Here is a 22,464-nt window from a genome sequence, read left to right as displayed (position 1 = left end):
GATTTTATTTGCCTGACCCTTTTGTTTTCTGGAGGGCACTGAAGCTATCTCAGCATAGAGAAGATATTTATCACGGATGCTGCAGAAGAAAATTGACAAGGTGGAAAGCAGGTCAGTTTGGAATGGCAGTGCTACAAAGCGCCCGGGAAACTGGGACTGTCAGTACTAATCAATATATCCCACTGTATCTATCACAAATCATTTCTAACAAAAACCGGCAGCAGTGGAATGTGAGAATCAATTTACTACCGGCTTCAGTTGCGCTGATTGATGTTGAAAGACTGGAAACACTTTGGGGCTTTAGCATAACAAAATATCTGTTGTTGTTGCTACTAACACTTGTATTGGTGGAGCCCTCACAAACACTGACTGCTGTTTAGGCATCTTTAAAGTGCTGTGCAAATGCACAGAAGCACAGACTTAGTCTTTGGGGGTTTTGTCTGAACTCTTTGGCAAGGAATAGCAGAATATTTGTTTTCATTACCTGAAAGAGAGGCGATAAATAGCCTAACTACATTTCCCTCCTCTATCCAGTGATATTTATTTTCTGAATCTGAATAACTGGGAGCAGTGCTCTGTTTTAAAGCGCTGGTTAGCAAAGCTTTTGTACGTTTGCATATTCCTCATGAATTTAAACATTATCCTTATAAATATCTAGTGATTTGAGCAGATGCCAGAGCACTTGGTTATATGTCAGTGTTTTAAAGTATATATGCTAAAGGAAACAAGTGGTCTTGTATGACAGATAACATACTAGGCCTTCTGTTATGTTACATTTTACTCTTCCTCAAAGTGGAACTAAGAACAACAATCCAACCAGGTTCTCTGGTCAATCTTCAGGGCACCTGCATTGTGTATTCCTCAATCTGAACTGACCAGACAGGCTATATTTTGTTCTTGTTATTCCCAGTTCTTGCAAACTTTCTTTCTGCTAATTGAGATGCATGGGATTTTAGTTCTGTTTTTACTTTTGCTGCTGTTTTACCGTGGAATCAATTGAAAACCCTGATTTTCAGAGGTGTCTAGATACATGCTCTTCTCATCTTTTTCCATAGCCTTTCAAATTCGTTGTTCCCTGTCAGATTTACTTCAACTAGAAGGAAGCCAATGGCCTTAAGGAGTTGGTCAGTTGTCATCTATGGAGTGCTTCCGTTGGGATTATTTAACACCAGCCCTTGGGCAGGGCATATCATGCTGATGTACCCAGATACGCTGTGTTAAGTTGGGCTGCCATTAAACGCAGCTTTGCTCTCCTGCCCATTGTATGGGAACTGGCCATATCTTGCGCTAACTGGAGCCTGTTTGACTACTGAGCAGATGTATTGTGCAGTTTGTTGAGTCAAGATAAGGAAAAACAGGGTGAGACCAGGAAGGGATTGCAAAGTACTTATGAGAAGGATTGCGGTTCACATGGCTGTTTTGGTTTTTTGCCTAGGGTGACTGGCCTTTGCCTTGTTGTGACGCTTTTGCTGTCCATAATTTTTCACAGTCGCAAGAGGAAGACATCTCTGAACGTCATCAGGTGGGAGGGGTGGAATTTAAGTACCATCTTTTGAAAGGAGAGGTGTGTTGATACGTGTCCTTGGCAGTGAGAACCAGTACCAGTGTAAATTGTGGTGGCAGAAGTAAGCTTTGCCTACCAGCTACCAAGCAGCTATCAGACAAAACACTCAGTCCTTCAAAGCACCTGGTTCATATTTAACTGGGATGTTAACCACAGTAAACTTCCGCTGAATTGATAAGTTATTTCCTAGTATCATGCCTGCATGGAGAACTCAGCTCTGCCTTTTCCAGCATTGTCATCTTGCATCTTGTCTCTACACAGGACAAGAGACAGGATGAACGTTTGTGACCAAATTATCTCTGTCTTGGGGAATAAGTCTCTAATCCTACTCTGCAACTTAAGAGCATTTTCAATGGACAATCCTTACGGCAGGGAGGAGGGGGGAAATCTCAACTTATTTATCAAACTTGCTAACAGCATATGGTGCAACATCAAACTTGAACAAGTGGTCCACAGGTGACTTATTCTTGCCCTTACTTTTGAGATTTACCTCCATTTTGTATATGGAGGATGTAATGTGCACCGGAAGAAAAACCAGCTTTCTGTTTGATCTCATTTTGATAAGAGGTAGCTAGGATATGGCAATCCTGCAATCTGTTCTACAGCTATAAGAGGGCAATTTTGTTCATTTCTATGTACTTTGCATAATCCATGCAGAGCCTTGGCAAAGCTGCAATGAGGAATGTCATGAGGACTTGTCACTGGGGATCCATGCAGAAGGGTTTCCTTGGAAGTATGCAAGTTTAGAAACCATTTAAAATCTAGTTCAGCTTTATTTTAGTTCAGCTATGGATTGAGCCATACACCAGATTCCAGTGCTGGGCTGTTCTAATGTTTATTTTTCTTTTATTTAAGGATGTCCTTAGGTAGCTCCTAGAGGCTGCATCCTGCAGTGTGAGCATAGCCCAGACTCATGATCCTTAATTTATCTTCTAGCTGTGCAAGATAACATCTTTGCTAATGTCACGATGGAACTATCCTGTGGGTTTACCTAACATAAGCAGAGGAACAAGCATATAAAGTGTATAGGTGCTTTGTGCAAGAAAGAACTACTGATAAAGGAAGTTGTTTGGCTTATGGTGATGTTTCTCAACCAAGTACTTCTTCCACGATCTCCTGTAAGAATTTGTCACCTCACAATGCTTTTATAGCACTTTGGTTTGGTAGGACTCCTTTACCTCAGTTTTGCTTGGTGGATGTACCAGATTAGCTTGATGTACTCGACTCTGGGCTCAAGTAGAAGTAGAAGCTATTAGATAAAGTAAGTATTCTGCCTCCAGAATACTTAATGCTGGGGGGTCAAATCATGGCCAGCACAGAGCTCTCTTGTGTGACAAGAAGGCAATGGACTCATTTCTTCTGCATGCCTGAACTGTCCTTTGTGAAGACCTGCCCTGCCCGCTTGAGCATGCAACTCTAAGTATATTTTTCACTGTGCTGGTTTCCTACTCTGCAGTCACCTTTATTTCCCTCTAATAGTTAATCTGTCTCCTTGTATTTAATGCACTTGGTTTTTCCTCCAATTTTGAACTTGTATCGAGGCACCTCACTGCTTGTCAAATGTCCTGGCCCATGGATGTATTTGTGGTGGGTACCAGATATCCTCCCTGTTGTTTATTGGTTCTTCAATAGATGCAGTCATGCATGCACTTACCCAGGCTTTGTTCTGTTTGTGTCAAATACTCTTTCTGGTTTACCTGATATTTGCTTTGAAATGTTTGATGAATAGCCTGTTAAAGGAAGTGAAGAAAAACGCTCAGAACCTTCTGTAAGTCCTGCCAGCATGCATTACCGGTGTGGTGAATAGAACAGAGCCTTTGAGTACTGCAGCTGAAATACCAGCCTTGGGTAAGTCACTTTTTCTGTCCAGATGTGCAGCTTTCGTCAACCCTCTGCTCCCAATCCCATCTAAAATTTGAGCCAATGTGATATCCCTGGATCATAGAATCACTTGAGTTGAAAGGCACCTTTAATGGTCACTTAGTCCACCTCCCCTGCTATAAGCAGGGACATCTACAACCAGATCAGGTTGCTCAGAGCTCCATCTAGCCCAAATGTCTCTAAGGACAATACATTCACCACCTCTCTGGGCAACATATTCCAGTTCTTCATTACTGTTATTGTAAAATATCTCTAGTCTAAATCTCATTTGTTGAAAGCATTTGCTTTTTTCCTATCATCACAGACCCTGCTAAAGACTCCACACTTTTCTTTCTTATAGCCCTTTTTTAGATACTGAAAGGCTGCTCTCAGGTTTCCCCAGAGCCTTTACTTCTCCAGGCTGAAGAGCCCCAGCTCTCTCAGCCTGTCCTCACAGGACACAGAACACAGGAGAGGTGTTCCATCCCTCGGACCATTTCTGTGGCCCTCCTCTGGATGCACTCCAACAGATCTGTGTCTCTCTTGTACTGAGGACTCCACATCTGGGTGCAGTACTCCAGATGCAAGACCTTGTACTTGGATTTGTTAAACCTTTTGAAGTTCAGCTGGGCCCACTTGCTTGAACCTTTGCAGGTCCCTCTGGATGGACCATGGCTTATGTTCAATTAGTATTTACTCTGATGATTCTGGGCATCCCTACTGAAGTCAACAAACAGATATTACAGAGGAATTGAGAGTTCCTAGGAATTCAATTTTGAATGCTCTAATCCTTGCACTAAATATCTACCCAGTGCCATGTCGCAGCCTGGAACACATGCAGCACAAATGATTGACCCTTTTCCCTTGGGCGGTTTGGCTTTGACTGCACAAAGCAGCCAATAAAGTGGAAAGGGCTGGGCAGCTGACAGTGTGGAGCTGTGTGAAGCAGTATAGCTTTATGGTCTCAGGTAGAGGAGGAAGTTTGCTTAGAAAATGTCATTGCATTCCTCCTTTTGCTGCCAGCTCTTGATGGCACGTTTTTAGAAGTTGCCAGCTACAAGAATGATGTCTATTCGCCAGACACAGCTTGGGCTGGAGGCTGTTAGCTGTATTCCAGTGACTGGAGCTGGAATGTGTAGCAATGCAGGTCATGATCCCCTCTGTCTAGAAGTTCTCTGAGCAGACCCAACTGAAACCTCTTCTGAGATACTCTTTCAGACAAGGGCGAGTTCTCCCTGCAGTCTGCCTGCTCAATCTCTCCATCTGCTCTGTGGTACATGTAGTGTCCTCCTAATACAGTGGATCTCTTTTCGCCCTTCTGATGGTGCTTTCATTCTTGCCTGTGTTTTATTGTTCTCTCTGCAGCTGTTTCCCTCAAGGCCCTCATGCTATAGAGTCTCTTAATGATCCTCCCCTCCTCTCCCGTCATCCCATCCAAAACATGCAGTTGTCTCTGCTTTCCCTGTGCTCATCTCTGGTCATTCCTAAAGGTATACCGACAAAATCTCCCTCGGAATACAGCACAGCAGTCAAGTTAACATATCCTGGGGAACACTTAATGGTTTTATGTTTGATGTTTATTACCTGTGCACAGTGTGACGCAAGCTGAGAAGTGTGATCAAACAGCTTCTTTTACTGTAGATCATACTGCCAACAAAGACTGTATGAAACCACAGATGCTTTGATGTCGTTCAGGTTCACACTGAGTATTGAAGTCCAACCCCCTTAACTCTTGCTTTGTTTTCCATGCGAGTTGCTCCTTCCCATACAACTACATCACCCAGCTCTCAGAAATATCCAAAAGAAGGGCAACAAAGCTGTGAAGTGTCTGGAGGGTGAATGTTACAGGGAGCAGCTGAGGGAACTGGTTCAGTCTGGAGAAGAGGAGGCTCAGGGGAGACCTGACTGCTCTATGTAACGCCCTGAAAGGAGCTTGTGGTGAGGTGGAGTTCAGCCTCTTCTCCTGGGTAACAGCAACAGGACAAGAGGGAATGGCCTCAGGCTGTGCCAGGGGAGGTTCAGATTGGATGTTAGAAAATATGTCTTGGAAAGTGTGGTGAGGCAGTGGCACAGTCTGCCCAGGGAGGTGGTGGAGTCAGTGTTTGTGGAGTTGTTCAACATGTAGATGGACACAGCTTAGTGGGCATGGAGAGGATGGGCTGGTTGTTGGAGTACATGATCTTACAGGGGTTTCCAACCTTAATGATTCCATGATTCTATTCTAAGTAGCTCCCAAGGATCCGGCTCTCAGACTGGGACCCTTCTCACCCACTTGCTGAATCTGACTTCTTTGTTCTAACGTAATTATATTTTCACCTAGAGAAAGCAATAGACCTCATGGCCATGGAGCTGCCACTTCCTGTGAGATACGAAGCCTAGTTTCTAGTTCTGGCTCCAGTGAGCACATTTTTCAACAGTCACTTTCTGGATGAAGCACATAAGCAGGGATGCCAGCTCGACTCCCTCATTCCCAAGTGAGTTTGCATTGCAGTGACTATTCTTATTGAGCACTAGTGATTTATTCAATTTGCTTCAAACTACCATAGACTCAAGCAATAAGTTAGGAATCAGGTCAATTTGGGCACAACAGCAAAGTGTAAAAAATAATAAAAGTGGACATTATTTGTGCTCTGGAGGGCAACCACAGAAATATACCAGCTCCTAGAAGCACTGTGGCACAATCTGATTCTGCCCCACATAGACCAGCCGTTGCAGTAAGCATGCTTCTACTCCTGACTCTTTTAAAAGTTGGCTGCGGTCTTGGTCTTGGAGTTACTGTGCCTCTGTATTTAAAGTATTTTTCCTGACAGTTGAAAGTAATCAGTCTAACAGGAGCTGAGCAAACCCATGCCGAGCCCAAAAGTGCAGCAGCTTTTTCTCACCTGCCGTGACTTCTAGTGCTAAATGCTTTTCCAGTCGCACTGTGCTCTGCCAAATATCGTGTTTCCTCCAGATGCAGCTCTTCCAACCATGTGTTTAAATCAGTGAGAGTTCCTTGGTGTTTTATATTTCATTTTTGGCATTCAGGCCATTCACCCAGGCATATAAATAACAGTGCTGGAAGGCTCCTGTTTGTATGAATGTTGGCTGCAAGTAGCTTTTCAGGATGGTGGGACCTCCTGATTGAAACGAGATCAGTCCCTGTAGTTTAGTGGTGGATAAAACAGCCATGGAGGATAAGTATCCTTTACAGACACTTGGAAATGGCCTGATGACATATTTTGTTTAAATCTTGGTGCGCCAAACTTGACTACTTCAATGAATTTCCAGAGGGCAACGTGTGGCCTAAGAAGTCAAATGGTGCCTTTTCTTGCCTGTGTCTCAGTCAGAGCTGTCCTGGGAACCTCAGAGCTGGTGCAGCCTGTCTCTTGTGCTGCCCCTTGATCTCACTATTATGATTATGGTCACAAGTGGAGAAAAGTTATCAGGCTGCACCTGACCCAGTGTTGTGCTTAGTGTGGAAAGGATATCAGCCTTTAACTTGCTTGTTGTGTAGTACAGGTCCAGGGCTGTACTAGAGCGCGTGGCAGTGAGACCAAGTAGTAGGAGCATTTGGAGCTTGCCAAGTATTGATTGGTGAGGGGTGGGAATGAGCAGAGAAGCATTTCAATTTGGCATCCATACATAATTCTGATGCTGTCATAGTGAATTAGCAACACTTTCTTTTCCCTGTAGCTCATCCCAGGCTTTTGTCATTGAAGCATCCCTTTTGTCCATCTCTTTTTGTTGAAAGACAAAGTGAAAACAGACAAACAAACACAAAAACAACTACCAGAGCAAACAAAAAGAAAACCAAACAAATCAACACACAGAACTTGTGTTCCTAAACAGTCTGGTTATGTTATGTTATGTTAGTATCCTCTGAATGGAGACTCAGTAATACTGAGCCATTGCTGCTAAAGACTGTTACAGCATAAATATGGGGGATTCAAGCTACAGTTCTCATTTTGTACAGTCACTTAGTCCACTAATGGGGAGAAACAGGGCAACAGTTTAAGAAGGCAAGAGGACTGTCAGAGATTATTAAATCTATGGGGATGATTTGTTTTGGTAGCCGCTCCTGACCCAAGTACACACTTTGGCAGCAGACTTAATGCCTCTGGTAATTAGAGCAAGAAGTGATGGGTCATCATTAGCAACTGCAAATTGTGTTGTATTTCATCTGGAAGGCAGCATCATCTTCAGCGGGGCTTATTTGTTGCCATTGCAGATCATCTGTGAGTCACAAGTGGTACACTGGGCTAACTCATTTGTGTGATTTAGTAGAGGCTTTTTAACGCATGCTTATTGTTCCGTATGAGTAGCCTTTCCAGATAGTTTCAAAACAGAAAATGCCACAGTATTAGACTTTCTTGTACAGCTAATACTACTGTTCTTATTTATATGATGTTTGTGATTTTTTTGTTGTCGTGCATTTCACGGTTCAAATGATTTTGGACTTTGTGTTTGAAATATATTTGTCATCTCTATAGAACAAAAGAGCGAAGAAAGGAAAGCCAGACAAGCATAGAAAGCATCTGCAATTGTCACCTTCAGAAGATACAAGAACCAGTCTAATACCAGTCAAGGTATACATTCACAGAATACTTTTGTGTGGGCTTCCCAGAACCACAATCATATCCAGTTCTGGATGTTGCCAAAGGCCCAAACAGAAATGATCTATCATAGGATCAATATAATTGGAGATATTAGGAAATCCTTGAATACTCTTAGAAGAGTATCAATAAGCAACTGAGGGCACAGGTGCAAAACAGAAGAGGTACAGAGGAAATTGGCCACAGAGAATGCTGTTAGAAGGTTTTACAAGGGAACTGAGATAAAACAAAGCAGGAGTATGTAGTACAGCTGAATAATTTCAAAATAATTTACATAGATCAGCAGGGAACTATGATTGAAGAAGAACAAGATATTGAAGCCTGGCTCAGAAATACATGTGAGCAGCTGGATAAGTCAATGGATGCTCATCAAGCAGAAACTGGGGGACTGTCAGTGGTCAGCTATCTATGTAAAAGTGAAAGCATCCTGAGGGACATACTTATGCCATATTCTTCTCTATAGAGACAGAGCTGGGGACATCGAGGCCCTCTTGGTGAAGTGCTTACAATGGAAAAGGATGTTAAACTCAAGGTGTGTCACTGTATACAAGAAAAAATTACCAAACCCACACTTTTTGTGTGTTTGCCAGCACCTGTGACTCCAGAAAGCTGAATGAGGAGAGATGTTATAGATGCAAGAAAGTGAGACGGACTCCTTGCTTCCTAATACACTTCTGATGTTCTGGGTGTCACCTTGTTTTGGATCCTGCCTTTTGTCTGACCTTCCTAGCAGAGCTCTCACACCACTGGCTCCTCGGGTGAAAGACACCCAGTAAGTCTTGAAACTAGGCACAATGAGGTAGGATTCCTGAAAATAGAGGGCTCCATTTTTTCCAATGTCCAGGTCCCATGGAGGCATGTTTGGGAGCCCTGGGCAACCTGGCAGATCTGGAGGGTGGTGGCTCTGCCTGTGACAAGGGGGTTGGAACTTGTTCATCTTTGGGGTCCGGTCCAACCCAAGCCATTCTGTAATTCTGTATGTCTTTGTGAATGCTTCCCAAGTCTCTCAGCAAAAGGAGAAAGGCAGCTTTGGTGCTGGGGAGGCATGGAGAGAAGTTTGATTTCTAGATTCTGGGAGATTGGATGTCCTCAGGTATTGGTTCTACATTAATACACTTAGCATTCAGCTCTTAATAAGAAATGATGATCACAAAAGATACCCGGCAACAAAAGAGCTCTGAGATTCTGAGATAGCACCCAGTGCCTACAGATGTGCTGCTGTTTGCCAGCTGCTGTGGTGATGATGTCAGTCAAGGGAAGTCAAAGTTCATTTTGCAGGGAAATAAAGATTTTACTGGAAAGTAGAGTGTGCCTTCCTTAATAAGGAAGCAGCATTGGATCTCACCCATATACTCCATTATTCCTTTCCATGTGCTGATGTAACCCTTTTTTATAAAAGCCAGCAACCCTCATTGGATCAATGAGTCCTGATCAATTGTTTTTCTCGCTGAATTATCCATACGGGGTCGTTAGCTGAGCTGCTGGCAGAAAGTGGGGGAGAGCGTTCTGCCTGTTTACTGTAAAGAAAGCAAAGCAAGCAACCAGGAGGGGACTGGCAGCAGGGTATTTACTGTCAATACAGCCGGAGAGAGAGAGGAGATATAAGGAGAGAGGAGCCGAGGCTGAAGACCGCAACCCAAATGAATGATCAGAGTGTAAAAATACCCACACTGTTTCCGATGGAAAATGGGTGGATTGAAGTCAACAAGGGATAACTGGCAGTGCTTGACAAATGGTTTAGTGAAGGGTTAGAGAGGCAGGGAGGTGCTTGTGGTGCACAGAACGATAATGCTGTGTGTGAGCCTACTGGGTCTGCAGCGCAACCTGAAAGGATCTGCTGAGACGAAGCAGTAACTGGGATATTTGTGGGTATGTCTGCATGCGAGACGTACCACTTAAGAGTCATCATAGTAAAATTAATAATCATCAGGTTTAGAAAATAATAATTGGAGCTAATTTTCCTAAGCAGTTGGGTTATTCAGGCCTGGAAGGAGGGGAGTGGGGAGGAGGAGGGGGAAAGGCATATTTTCTTGCTTCTCTTTCCATTTCTTCATGCACAGAGGAATTAGGTGATCTGAAATTTACAGGACAAGGTGGCTCTGAGCAGCTCTCTCTGAGTGTCCCTCCTGTTTCCAGATGCAGGCGAACAAGTGAAGAGTGAATTCACACTTTAGAGAACACTGACGACCATCTTGCCATGAAACCATTCACAGATGAAGATGTAGAAATCTACATCCAGAGCAAGGTAAGGCTTTATCTGTCCAGATTTTCTGTCTCCCACACTAGGTGTTGATTCTGAAGGGTGCCAAACTTGACAGCTAGTTGCTTGCCTTCTGTCTTCGTTTTTCGAGACAAGACTGGGTGAAGTTTTATGAGAACTGTATTTCTAATGAGATTTCTAGGTTTCTGTTGCAGAATGTTATCAGAGATCTTGGCTGGTAGCCTTGTTTTCCGAGCTGCATGTTCTCTTCTATGTCTTCATATTTCCTGAGGTTTTGTTCCCACTCTCATAATTCCAGATGTGAGATGAGCTGTGGATCAGTAGCACTTAATCTAGGGAGAAGTCCTCACCTCTCTCCTTGTCCAGTGGTCTTGGATTGACAGGTACAAGACCAAAGCCACAACAGCAGGGGCTGCTTCTTAAAAAGATGCATGTAGGAATTGGGGAGAGATGGAAACAGCTTGAATTCTCCCATTGTCTGTCACCTCAGCTAAGGATATTTCGCTATACACCACAGCTGAATAGCATGTCTCAGTACAGGCAGGATGGAGACACATTTTCTACTTTATAGAGATACTCCAGCACTGTGTTATTTTTCTCCATTCTAAAATGAAGTAAAACAACAAAAATCAATCAGTAGAACTGTATGTTCTATGAAAAGGGATTCTAAATGAGCTGTAATATATTATTTTTTAAAGCTTGTGCTTCATCACAATGGTTAGCTAATTTCTATCTGGTTGTTTTCCATTACAAAACGCAAGAAACTGAAATGAAAAATGACTTCCAAGTGGAAAGCTGTAAGTCCTTCTTTCAGAAAAGGATGAAATATTCTAATACCATATTAAGAAATGCTTGTTTTTTTCTATGGAAATGTTTTGGTGACAAGTAATCAAATTCCTTTGAGAACCTTTGAGAAATTCATTTTCACCCATTTGGCGTTTTGCACTGGTTGACCATTCCATCAGAATCCATACACTGAGCTATAACAGCGAACCGTTCTCTGCGGATTTATAGAGCTATAAAAGAGGGAGCAGAAGGAAGCCATGTACAAGGAAGATGCTCATACATCCATCATTAGTACAGTAGAGCCTAGTTCTGAGGCTTATAGAAGCAAATGTTTTCCATTTTTACTGAAAATCTGTTTTGTAGCAGCCTTCCAGCTCTGATGGCTTACTGTTACTAGTTTCTTCCTGTAGCAATGAATCTCTCATACTAATGACTTCTTCATTAACCCACTCGTCCAGCAAAGGAAATATGCAAGTGCAGGTGACTGGGCAATTAAAAGCAAACTCAAACATTCTTCACAACCTCCGGTCAATCCTAGTCCTTTTTCTTTCCTCCATAATAAAGCCTTAATCAACCTTGTTGTTCTGGCAAACTTCTGAAGTCAAGGTTTGGTAATGGGAATGCCAATAGGTGATAGTAATGGCTGGCTGATGACGAACTTTTTCTTCCTTTTCTCCCAGCGCGTTCATGCTGGTGGTAAGCACATTAGATAAATGTCTTGGCCCTTCAGAAATTGCATTCACTTGCTTATGCTCTGTCTTCTGATGTTTATGGCTTCCTTTCTTTATGATGGTATAATTTTGCATTAGCAGAGTGGGTAGATATTTGGAATTAGCTGTGGGTAATGCATGTCTCATGTCATTTGTTCTTCCGTCCTTGCTTCAGTGATGAGGATCTACATGCAGGTGGAGGTGTTCAGTGGTACCTCCCTTAAGTTTTTAGAGTCTGTACTGTCCTAAAGACTGTGGCAACAGCTGAAGTTCAGCCAGTAGGCAATGAACGTGCAATTAAATGAGACCGTGCTGGGTTGGATGAAGTGTTTCTTACAGGTACCACTCAGAGAGAACACAGCATGAGGAAGGAGTACAGGGGAAGTCCTGGATCTCAGCTTGGGCCAACCAACAGTAATGATATACTTTAGACAGTTTGTTTTTAGTCTCTGAAAGCACTTAGGGGTGGATAACTTTCTTTACCACTCATAACATTGGCTTGTTGAAGGAGCCATTAGGTGTCTTGTTGAGCAAGTCAAGTTTACTGAACTGCTCTAAGAACTAAGGCGTTCATCTGGACTAGTGAAAGAAAGTAGCTATAGCTACAGGTGGATACGTGTATTGCATCTGTATTAGATATGAGCGGAAGTGACTATGTGGTGTTAACATAGCAAAAAATCAGGATGCAAAAGGTAAATGAGAGTCTGGCAAAGGGAATATAATAATGCTGTCTTGATGTATTTCCCACTTGTAAGTACTAAAAAAGCTTAGTAAAATACTGTTACCTTTCAAAGAATCATAGAATCACCAAGGTTGGAAAAGACCACCAAGATCATCCAGCCCAACCATCCACCTATCACCAATATTTCCCCACTAAACCATGTCCCTCAATACAACATCTAAATGTTCCTTGAACACCTCCCTGGGCAGCCCATTCCAGCACCTGATCAGCCTTTCAGAGAACAAATTGCTCCTAACCTGCAACCTGAATCTCCCCCGGCATAACTTGAGGCAATTTCCTCTAGTCCTATCACTAGTTATGCAGGATATGAAGCTGACCCCATTTCATCACAACCTACTTTTAGGCAGCTGTAGAGAGCAATAAGGTCTCCACTGAGCCTCCTCCAGATGGAACAACCCCAACAATCAGCTTTGTTGGCTGAGAAAGGAGTTTATTCCAACTCTGTTCATCTTCAAGTTGTGTTAGTCAATTGCTCTTCCTTGGGTGACTGATACTAGGCAAGCTGGGCTAGACTGATACTAGGCAATCCATTCTTCATTTCAGACCTTCCACTGAAATATTTTTTTCATAAATAATTTCACTAATGCTGCTGGAATTGAAAGACCATCTATCAGGTCACACAAACTCCTAGCCCTCAATGGAACCATCTTTGGAAAGATATCTTGTCACCAGCTAGGCAGGAACTGTCCCTGTACTCAGATATGAAGATAGTATGGATATTTTCATTGTACCACACGGGCAGCTAAATGTTGCCACATACCATTGCAATATGACTAATGCATGAGGTATCTGTGATTCTTGCAGTCTTGCCAGCTCTTGGAGCAAAAAGTAATCCAACTCTGAGAGTGGCTCTGCAGGGGCATAGCTGGCTGTCCTGGATCAAAATGGTTGAAGAACAAGGCTCCAGCTAGTTGTTAGCAAATTCATCATGTAATTAACTCCTTCTCTTCCATTCATCGATATTGGCATAAGAATATCAAGTAATACTTGGCAATCTTGAATTTTGCCTTTCAGTGTTCACCAGCAAGAGCTCTGCCTTGTGGTAAGTTGACTGTAATCTAAAGGGAATAAGTTTTTATTCCCACTGCAGCATAGGCACATATGTTTCAGGGTGCACCAAGCTGATTGTTCTTACAACTGGAGACAAAGACTATAGTTATATGTAATATGAAGTGTCTTTCTTGGAACTGACAGGTAGAGCCACGCCATTCTCTGGTCTCCAAAACAGTGGAGGAGGTGCAGAAAATCATCCAGCAACTGACCACAGAAATCAGCTATAAGGCCACACGATTCCAGGCCATCTCCAATTCTGGCATTCACAATGAGAATATTAAGGTACGGACAAGGGATCTAGCGTAGTGTCTGTGGTTTGTAGTCAATCAGTCAGTGATTTTCCATTCTGTAAGTGTATGGACAGGTACCTCCAAGTAAAACACCACAGAAGATACGATGACATTTCAGTGTGGCGATTCTCATGTCCGGCTGAGTCGTAAGAACTTACCTGTGGGCATCTTAATACTGGAGATGCATCAGAAGGGGATGGGTGAATGAGGCAGAGTCTTTTTTCACAGCTGCTGCTTTTACAAAGAGGTGCTGTTGCCAGAGCTGTCAGTCTGCAAGCAGAAGCCAAATGACAGAAAGAAAAAAGAAAAAAACTACTGCAGTAACATGAAGAGGAAAAAATGCCCATGACTGTATGAGCTATGACTCATATTTTTCACAGGTGGAAAACCTGTCACCTCAAAAAGCTTTCTTCTGCTGTGAACATAAAAAGCTTCGTCAGAAAAATATATTTTTTTCCTTGGTGGTGAATTAGAACTTTTTTTTCCTGGGAAGAAACATACTTATTAGTGGGAGAAGATAAGCCATTTTAGACCATTAGATACCAAAACAATACTGTCCTGTCCCAGATGTGACAAGACTTTGACTATTAGTCCTTTGACTATTTAACACAGGCTATAAGTAATACTGAGAGCAATGGCAACTTCAGATGAAAATGATCTTTCTCATCTGAAGCAGATTACATACTCTAGTTATGTCAACCCATACACTAAAATGCAGCCACTTACGGATAGATGCACAGCTTGTGAAAGCATAAGGCAACTTTTGCAGCTGTCTACAAATGACAGGGAAGAATTCTGGGTATGAAGCTGCTTGAAGGGCATGGAGGTGGAGGCAGAATAGAGTCACCCAGTCTAAAAACTGGCTGTTGCTCTGGGGATAAACACATTCAGATTTATATCTTTTCTGGGATAGCGTGTGTTCTGAGGCAGATGTGCTTGCCAGTAGGAATGACCACAGTGCCACAACCCAGTGCCACATCCTGATCCACACCTTCCTTGGTTCTGTGGTCTGCCACCCTCCTCTCACACCGGAACAAACCTGCTTGGCTTGTGAGGACCGACAAAACCAAGGCCAAGGTAAAATGGTTCTGGAAAACAAAACGGCACAAAAACAAGGCAATCTATTCTGATCAGTAACTTGTTCTACTGTAGGCTGGTCTGAACACCCTCAGCTTAAATGAAATTCCTGAAATATATTTTATTAAAAAGTGTCGGATTTGTTACTTAACCCAGTCAGTGGCAATCATACTTGGAGGGCTGGCTAACTTTGTGCTGTAGATATGGGGCAGCAAAGAATGGGTTAATAAGAAAAATGTTTTTGACGTGGTCTGTTCTGCTTACAAAAAATAGAATCTTTAATATCGTTGTTGAGATCACTCACCCTAGAGGATGCATCTGTCAAGGGAAAGTCAGTATATTAACAATTCTGTGTTTAATTTTGCAGCATCTTTTTTTGTTTGTTTGTTTGTTTGTTTGTTTCCCATAAATTAAATTTATGGTGACTTTTGAGAACTTCCAGCTTCTGGTTAAAAGGATTTAATTTAACTTGATGCAGGGTTATAGGTCTGTTGAGAAACTACAAACCTCCTTTTAGATACACAGGGCTATGTGGGGAATTTTAACAAAGGCTGTGGAGGCTTCAATAAGGATGTAAGGAGCAGGTTAACATCCAGAGTAATTCCTAGTACAGCACTGGCCTAACAGGTTGCCAAGCGGTCAGTTCTGTGATGTTGGCAGGGGGGATTTCTTTCCTTTAGCAAAGAGGCTTGTGGTACGCTTGCAGCATTGCTCGGTGAATGAATGACCTGCCACATGCTTTCTCTCTGTTCTATGTGATTCTTCTTTTCCTCTCTGCTGCTCTCAGGATCAGCCGGCCTTACTGGCCAAGTGGTCAGCTCTGCTGCGGGGAAAGCGCCCGTTCCACCCATCCATCCAGGTACAACACCCTACTGGTGCCTGCTTCCTCCTCACCCACCTTCTTCTCCAGACAATTTACTCCCCTAACTTGTCCTCCTGTGGCTGTCTCAGCCTTTCTGCAAGAAATTTTATTTATTGCTTGTATTTCTAACCTAATGCTTCCACTTGCCTGAGACATCCTGGCTGCACTTAAATTGATCACCATGCTGCAGGCAGGTTTTTAATGCAACGGGATGGCCACAGGTTATATGTTGCAGAACTGGATGCTCCTGGTCCACTGCCTGTGACTTGTTTGGGGCCTGAAGCCTGGCGTGACAGTGTGAATGCAGGCCTGGGGTTTGTTTAAGCCACAAGGATACCAGCTGCACAGCTGAATTTGGTATGAGTATAACCTCTAAAAGTGATGTTGGAGACTGGTCCAGCAGAGTATACACTTGCATAGGACCCAGTTCAGTGTTGTTACACTGAAGGCTATCTGAATGTTTGGGATTGTTTCTGGAGAATGACAAGGGTGCTTAACTGACCTAATTGAGGTAACCACCTTCCAGCAGCTGCTGTCACCACATCTTGCTCACACAGCTCTTTCACCTTCTTAATGCCAGTGTAAGTAAGGCTTGGACTCGAGAAGTTGAAAAGCATCAGAGTCAACACAGTAAAAGCCTGAATGGGTTTGGAGGCCAACACCTGGAGCCAAGATTGCCAAATACTTCCAAACCTGGCAGTTCTGGCTGTGTCCTGAACCTGTATGAGGTCTTCTGAAATTCTTTTTCACCTTACTCACTCTGCAAATGCTGGTTGATCACTGGTTTGGTTGGAGAATGGTTATATTCAAAGTGAGGCCAATTAATTGTCTTGCAAACAAGCTTGCTTCTGGGTGTTATCCACTGATCATTCTTCTATCCTTACTCTGCTTTTTGCTCAGCAGGAGATGCAGCTTCATACAGCACTATCCAAAACCTGGAGTTGTTTCTGAGTGCCACTGCCTGTGTAGGCTCAGGCATGTCATTTACCTTGATGTCTGTGTCTCCTTAATGGACGACAGATGTGTTCTAGTCAGGCAGAGTGAAATGCTTGTAAAATGAATGGACTGTGGTCTTATTCTACTAATGTCATTAGTGGGTTTTGGAAAAGATCCAAAAAGTGCACTTTTGCTATAGTTGTGGAACTGTGGAACTCTAGGCTTATCTCTAGTAATGGCTTGAGTTAAGAACTTGAACTATTTTGTTTCCCATTGCTGTATCTCAGAACAAGCTCTCTGATGCTCTCCTGCTCACTGGAAGCTGTTAGTTATTACATTTCATGCAATTGCAAAATAGAAATAACAAGAAACAGGGAAAACTATGGCAAATGTGGTAGCAAATCAGCCAGAGTGTGCTCTTCTCTTGTGTGGGCCATGCCTGTCACATTAGACTCCTATAGGACATCAGACTATAGGATAATTTCTTCTTACTCTGTGTACCTTCAAGATAAATTTCAGACAGGTATGGAAAAGGTCCTGGATGCATCCCATCATTCCTATTTTACCATGTTTTTTCCTTCCATCTAAAGCTTCCACTTGCATGTGTTACTTCCTTAACCTTCATGATCTCTGATCTGCCCTTGCCTGCACTCTTAATCTCTCTAAACTCTCCTAGGTCTTAGCACCGAGCCAATTCCTCATCACGGTCCCTCTGCGTGGCCTGACTGGGTACAGGGAAAGCCAGGTCCGACATTGGCGCTATTACACTGTGCATGGAGCCAAGCTACTCTCCTCTGTGCGGGACCCTGAGGAGCTGCATCAATGGCTTGAAGTGGAACAGTTCTCAAAAACCCTTCAGCAGTGGCACGAAAAGGATGTGAACATTGAAGGTGATCTGGTTCCAGCCAAAGTCCTTATCGTCTTCCGAGAGCTGGTGGAAAAGTCAATTGTTTCCTGTAACCTATCCAGTGAGTTTAGTGGGAACGGGTATAAGTGGAACTGGCTGTCTCCTGCAGGTAGCAGAGGGGGAACTACTGCACACACAAAGTGTTTGGGTCATTCACATAATTAGAAGCTGAAAAACAGCAAAATCCTCCAAGGTCAGGGAGCTTCTAACCCATTGCAGTAATGCGTAGACCTGCACTGAAGACAGAACTCAGTAGACCTTGAGTTCTTCAAGATGGTGCTCTTCTCTTAGGATCCTGTGTAAGTTCTACCTCAGCCAAGCTGAAACCCAGATTTTCAAAGCAGTTAGGAATTTGGAGGGGGGGGGAAATGTCTTTTTTTTTCTGGTCTGGCAGCTGCAATGTAGCTTGACTAGTCAGAAAGATGCTGTAGGAAAAAGTGGATACGGAGGAAGTGCGTAAGCTGGAGATGTGTTTGAAGATATGAGTAGGGCAGGTAATGTTCTAGGGAAGCCTTAGATGTCCATACCTTTCCAGTATGTGGGAGGACTTGAAGAGAAGTCTGTTGGACAACTGCTCCATTTTCCCCAGTGCCCAGGCTATTCAGTAGGTATCATGGAAACTTGCTTTCAGTAGTGGTGCTGATCCCTCTGTGAGCAGTTCCAAAGTGCCTGTGTATATCCTATAGCAATTTGTACTGGAAGTGCTGACATAATGCAATCAGTGGTGCGTGCAACATGCCTTCATAGCTGCGACATCTGCAGCAAAATGCTGCCTAAACAGTGATCCTCATATTTAATTCTGAGCGTCCTAAAGGCATGTTATAGACTTCAGCTAATGAACACATGGCTTCATCCAAGCTGAACGGTTTGTGTTCATCTTTTCACATTAAGATACTGTGACATGGTCAAGATCAGACTATGGTGCCTTTTCTCACATCGTGTTTCCAGAATGTCTTTACCCATCAGCAGCCTGATACGGGTCTTCTGTATTCTTGAAACATAAACATATTTCACCTCCTCTGATGACACTCAGTGGATATTTCTTCCGTGAAAACAGAAGTTGTTACCATCCTAAATGTTCATCACTGTTCCTTCAAGTCTGCTGCATGGACTCCTTTTGGAATTGGAATTCCTAGCCAGTGTCAGTCGAATTGAGGTGGATTAACACACAATTACTTAAACTGCTTATGGTAATCTGCTTTGTATTTACTTCAGTGGGTTAGAGCATGATCACATCATTGGCTCAGACAGCAAAGCTGAAGAAACAGTGATCCATCCTGAATGACAGGGACAGAAGCTTCTTCCATGTACACAGTTGGACCAGCATTGCCCATATTTACTTTCTCCTCTGTCCTCCTACCTCTGGGCAGACTGAAATAAGCTTTTTCTTGTGTTCCACTATGTCACTGAAGAGAAGACAGCAGTGGAACTGAAAGTCTCAATTTGGACATGGGCGCTACGCAGCCCCTTGCTTGGCTTGAGGAGAGGATCTTTTCACCTTTATCACCTTTCACGTTGTTCCTTGACAGACAAAGTGACGGTGCTGGAGAGCTTCAGCTCAGTTGTGCGAGTGGCTGTGGAAACATCAGAATTCCAGGTTGAGGTGGAGCTGGCCCCTACAGTGGAGATTCCAACTTGCTGGCCTGAGAAAGCTCGGTGGCCTCGTTGCCTCAAGCGTTGGCCATCCCAGGAAAAAGTGCAGTGCGTCAAGGTGAGCAGTCTAAAGACAACTGTAAGGTCTGTGCAGAAATTTCCTTTGCAGGTATGTGATGGTGGTTTGGAAGGCTGAAGAGAAGAAATATTTCAAATTATTTGGATTTTATTGAGAATTTCTTCCCTTAATGATGGTGAATTCTCTGGAGGGAAAACTGATTTAACTGCCTATTGCATGAGTTTCTTGCAAATAGCTCTGGCCATTTAGCTGAGTGCGTTTTTTCTTGCTGTTCTGCTTTGTCTCATGTGATCTTTCTGCAAGTGGAGCACTATCTCAACATTTTCCTTCTGCCCTTCTCCTGTTCCTCCCCTTGGCTAGATTCTGGCACTCCAGATCAGCTCTACTTGCCATGATCTCACACATCGAGTTCTGACTTCCAGTCTGGCTCCCTACTTGCTCATGACCTGCTGCTCCATGGCAAAGTGCCTGCAGAGCTGTGCCTCAGCTTTAGCAGCACTGTTTGTACTGCACCTGGCACCTCTAGAGCTGAATCTCCTGGGAGTAACCAATGTCACCGCACGAGGAAACAAAACAAATTGCTTGTTTCATCAATCAGGAGTTACAGTGGGAGCATTAACCATGTTTGCTGCCTCTGCTAGCATGCAACATCCCTCTGCATTACTCAGAGAAATCTGCCTCTCTGATCTAGCGTCACACTTTCCATTTTGTCCACAGTCACTTGGTTTTGACCTCTTGGCCCGCTCCAATTATCACTGGCAGCTCTGCTTCTCCCGTGCTGAGCATATGCTCATGGAAGGCCTTGACGAAGATGGTGGTTGCCGCATGAAATGCTTCAGAGTCATGAGACAGATGAAGGAGGATGTCTGGTGTGCTGGAAATAAGCCTGTCATCACAGCTTATCACCTTCAGGTAGGCATCACTATGATATCAAGATACAGTCTCAGTATCTGTTATAGGGGAATGATGTTCATAATTAGGAAGTCTGAAAGACCTGACTGGAATAGCAGTACTATTTTCCTTACCTCTGGAAACTTCATTGTAACAACTGCCTGTAGAGAGAACACTAAGAAACTGAGTGGGATTCTTGCACCCAAGATTAGTTAATTTTTTGTTTTAGAAATGATTTTCAGAATGATCAAGATGGTCAATATTGCTTTTTTTTAGTACAATAACTGTAAGTACCTCCAAAAAAATTCTTCACAAACATAGCAACATCTGTAAAAATGCAGTATGGGCAGGATAAAAATAATACCATGGGAGCAGTAATCATATGGAATTCATTTTTTTTATCTATTGATTTTTCTTTTTATGCAGGTAGATAGTGATAGGACAAAGGGGAATGGATTTAAACTGATAGAGAGGAGGTTTAGGTTAGACGTTAGCAAGAAGTTCTTCACTTAGAGGGTGGTGAAGCACAGGAACGGGCTGCCCAGAGAAGCTGTGAATGCCCCACCCTGGAGGCATTCAAGGATAGGCTTCATGGGTTCCTGGTCGGTCTTTATTTAGTGACTGGCAACACTGCCTACAGTAGGGGGTTGGAACTAGATGGTCTTTGAGGTCCCTTACAACCCAAGCCATTCTATGATTCTATCATATTACATGAAATAAGCTGCGAGAAAGAGATCATAACACATGCTGTATTGTGTGTCGGAAGAAGACAGGCAAGAGTTGCTTGGAATCCCAGTACATTCAGAAAGCAAATCTGTGTGCATCTTCAGCACAAGTATGGCTGAAGCTAACAGCTATGCTCATACGATTATTATTCTCTCCCTCCTTGCACCTACTGGTTTCTACACTTGTACAATAGACCATTTTCTACAGCTTAAAACACCTGGAATTTCTGTGGAGGTCCCTGGCCTTTGCAAATCCTCCTTCCTTGCCTGCTTTGGCCATCTGTGCAGGATCCTTGGTTTGCAAGTGAGGTTTGCAAGGCAAAGGAAAGGGGGCAGCCAGGGGAAGGTGAAAGGGCTCTCCCGTAGGTTGTCGGTTGTGATCCCTTTGTTGCAGAATCGTTAATGCAGGAAGACTGCAATGCCAGGCATTCCAGTTTCCAAGGCTGTCAGCCACTTACCAGCACTTAAACTGCCTTAGCAAGCCGTGTGAGCCCTCAGCAGAACCTCTAACACCTCTTCTCTCCCATCTGCTTCTTGCAGACAGTGCTATTCTGGACGTGCGAAAAATACCCACGCACCAAGGATTGGCGCTGCTTTCACGAAGCCTTCCTGAGGCTGGTGCAGAAGCTGCACAAGTGTGTGAGCCAGCACTTCCTCAAGCATTACTTTGTCAAGAACACCAATCTGCTCAAATATGCCAACACCAGTGACCTGGACACAGTGGCCAGCAAGCTTGCTGTCTTCTTAGAGAACCCAGCCTTCTGCTTGGACTAAGGCTGAAGAAAGCTTCCTCACCTCAAATTTGAGCAGTTTCCCCACCTCTTCTCCTCATTGATGGTGTTCTTGTCCTTCCAGGAGGTGTTGCAGCTGGCTTTCTGAGGCAGTTGGCACTGACGGAATGAACAAAATGTCAAGATTGCAGCTGTGGGTGGAGAAAACTGATGGAAGGCATTGCTTGATGCCCAGCCTATCTAATTCGCTTTCAACAGCAACAGCTTGCCTAGAAGCTACAGCCTGTGAAACTCAACCCTGTGTCAGTCAGAGCAGCAACTGCCTTATTCTCTGCCTCCAGTCTCGTGGCACATAAGCAGAAAGATGGTGCAAAGAAGTCTCACTCTGCTACCTACCTGCTGTGCAACCTAGCACATGGATGGTGGTTGTTTAAAGTGCCCGTGTCTTTTTGGGGTGTTGCATAGGAGGAGAATACTTTTTCAAGGGCTCATAGCTCCAATATTCCCAGCTTTTAATATTAAGAAAATAAGTTTTAGGCTTTCAGAGGAAGCAAGTGCTAGAATGAGTATAAAGAATGTTGGTTTAAATGTTATTAAATCACTGAAACTACACCAAAGTTCACTTTTTTCTTACATCTGTGAAAGAAGGTAAGTGTGTTCTTTGATGAGGAAGATGAGGTAGCAGGAATGGGATTCACAGCCCAACCCCAGGGAGCTGCTACAGTGAGTGGCCTGCAAGATGGCCATCTGTGGCAGAGCATCTCCCCCGTGTGTCAAACTGTGGTCTTACTATTCACCTTCAGCAGTCTCGGCTTCCTGGCTTGGTTCTGTATGCAGGAGTT

General features: G+C 43.5%; 2 protein-coding genes and 1 long non-coding RNA gene across 9 annotated transcripts in view; 2 read left to right on the top strand and 1 right to left on the bottom strand.

Annotated features, from left to right (window-relative positions):
* Positions 1-7,992, top strand: part of SLC22A15 (solute carrier family 22 member 15) — a 39,446-nt gene extending 31,454 nt beyond the window's left edge. For 3 of the 6 annotated variants that reach the window (XM_085524911.1, XM_085524896.1, XM_085524941.1), the window contains one exon: positions 35-5,898. In XM_085524911.1, coding sequence (XP_085381037.1) covers positions 35-380 — 346 coding nt within the window. In that variant the 3' untranslated portion in view covers positions 381-5,898. Of the gene's footprint in view, positions 1-34; positions 5,899-7,896 lie in introns of those variants that run through there. The other 3 variants (XR_014937576.1, XM_085524928.1, XM_085524921.1) reach the window with 3 other exon arrangements.
* Positions 7,856-21,782, bottom strand: LOC146762530 (uncharacterized). Its single transcript, XR_014937653.1, has 2 exons — positions 21,687-21,782; positions 7,856-19,388 (listed from the first exon to the last, which is right to left on the bottom strand). It is a non-coding gene; the product is annotated as an uncharacterized LOC146762530 (long non-coding RNA).
* Positions 10,156-22,234, top strand: MAB21L3 (mab-21 like 3). Of its 2 annotated transcripts, XM_032447364.2 has the most exons (7): positions 10,156-10,264; positions 13,673-13,813; positions 15,686-15,757; positions 17,373-17,664; positions 19,133-19,314; positions 19,993-20,187; positions 21,432-22,234. In XM_032447364.2, exons 1-7 carry the CDS (start codon positions 10,217-10,219, stop codon positions 21,663-21,665), a joined length of 1,164 nt encoding a protein of 387 aa, XP_032303255.2. In that variant the 5' UTR covers positions 10,156-10,216; the 3' UTR covers positions 21,666-22,234. The 2 variants fall into 2 exon arrangements, with proteins under 2 accessions (XP_032303255.2, XP_015730507.2); XM_015875021.3 differs by lacking the exon at positions 15,686-15,757.
* The last annotated feature ends 230 nt before the right edge of the window (positions 22,235-22,464 follow it).

Source organism: Coturnix japonica, chromosome 1 (assembly GCF_054131305.1).
Source record: "Coturnix japonica strain WE chromosome 1, WE-NBRP24, whole genome shotgun sequence".
Taxonomy (NCBI): Eukaryota; Metazoa; Chordata; class Aves; order Galliformes; family Phasianidae; genus Coturnix; species Coturnix japonica.
The sequence above is the reverse complement of the archived record's forward strand: the minus strand, read 5'-3'. Positions and strand labels throughout refer to the sequence as shown.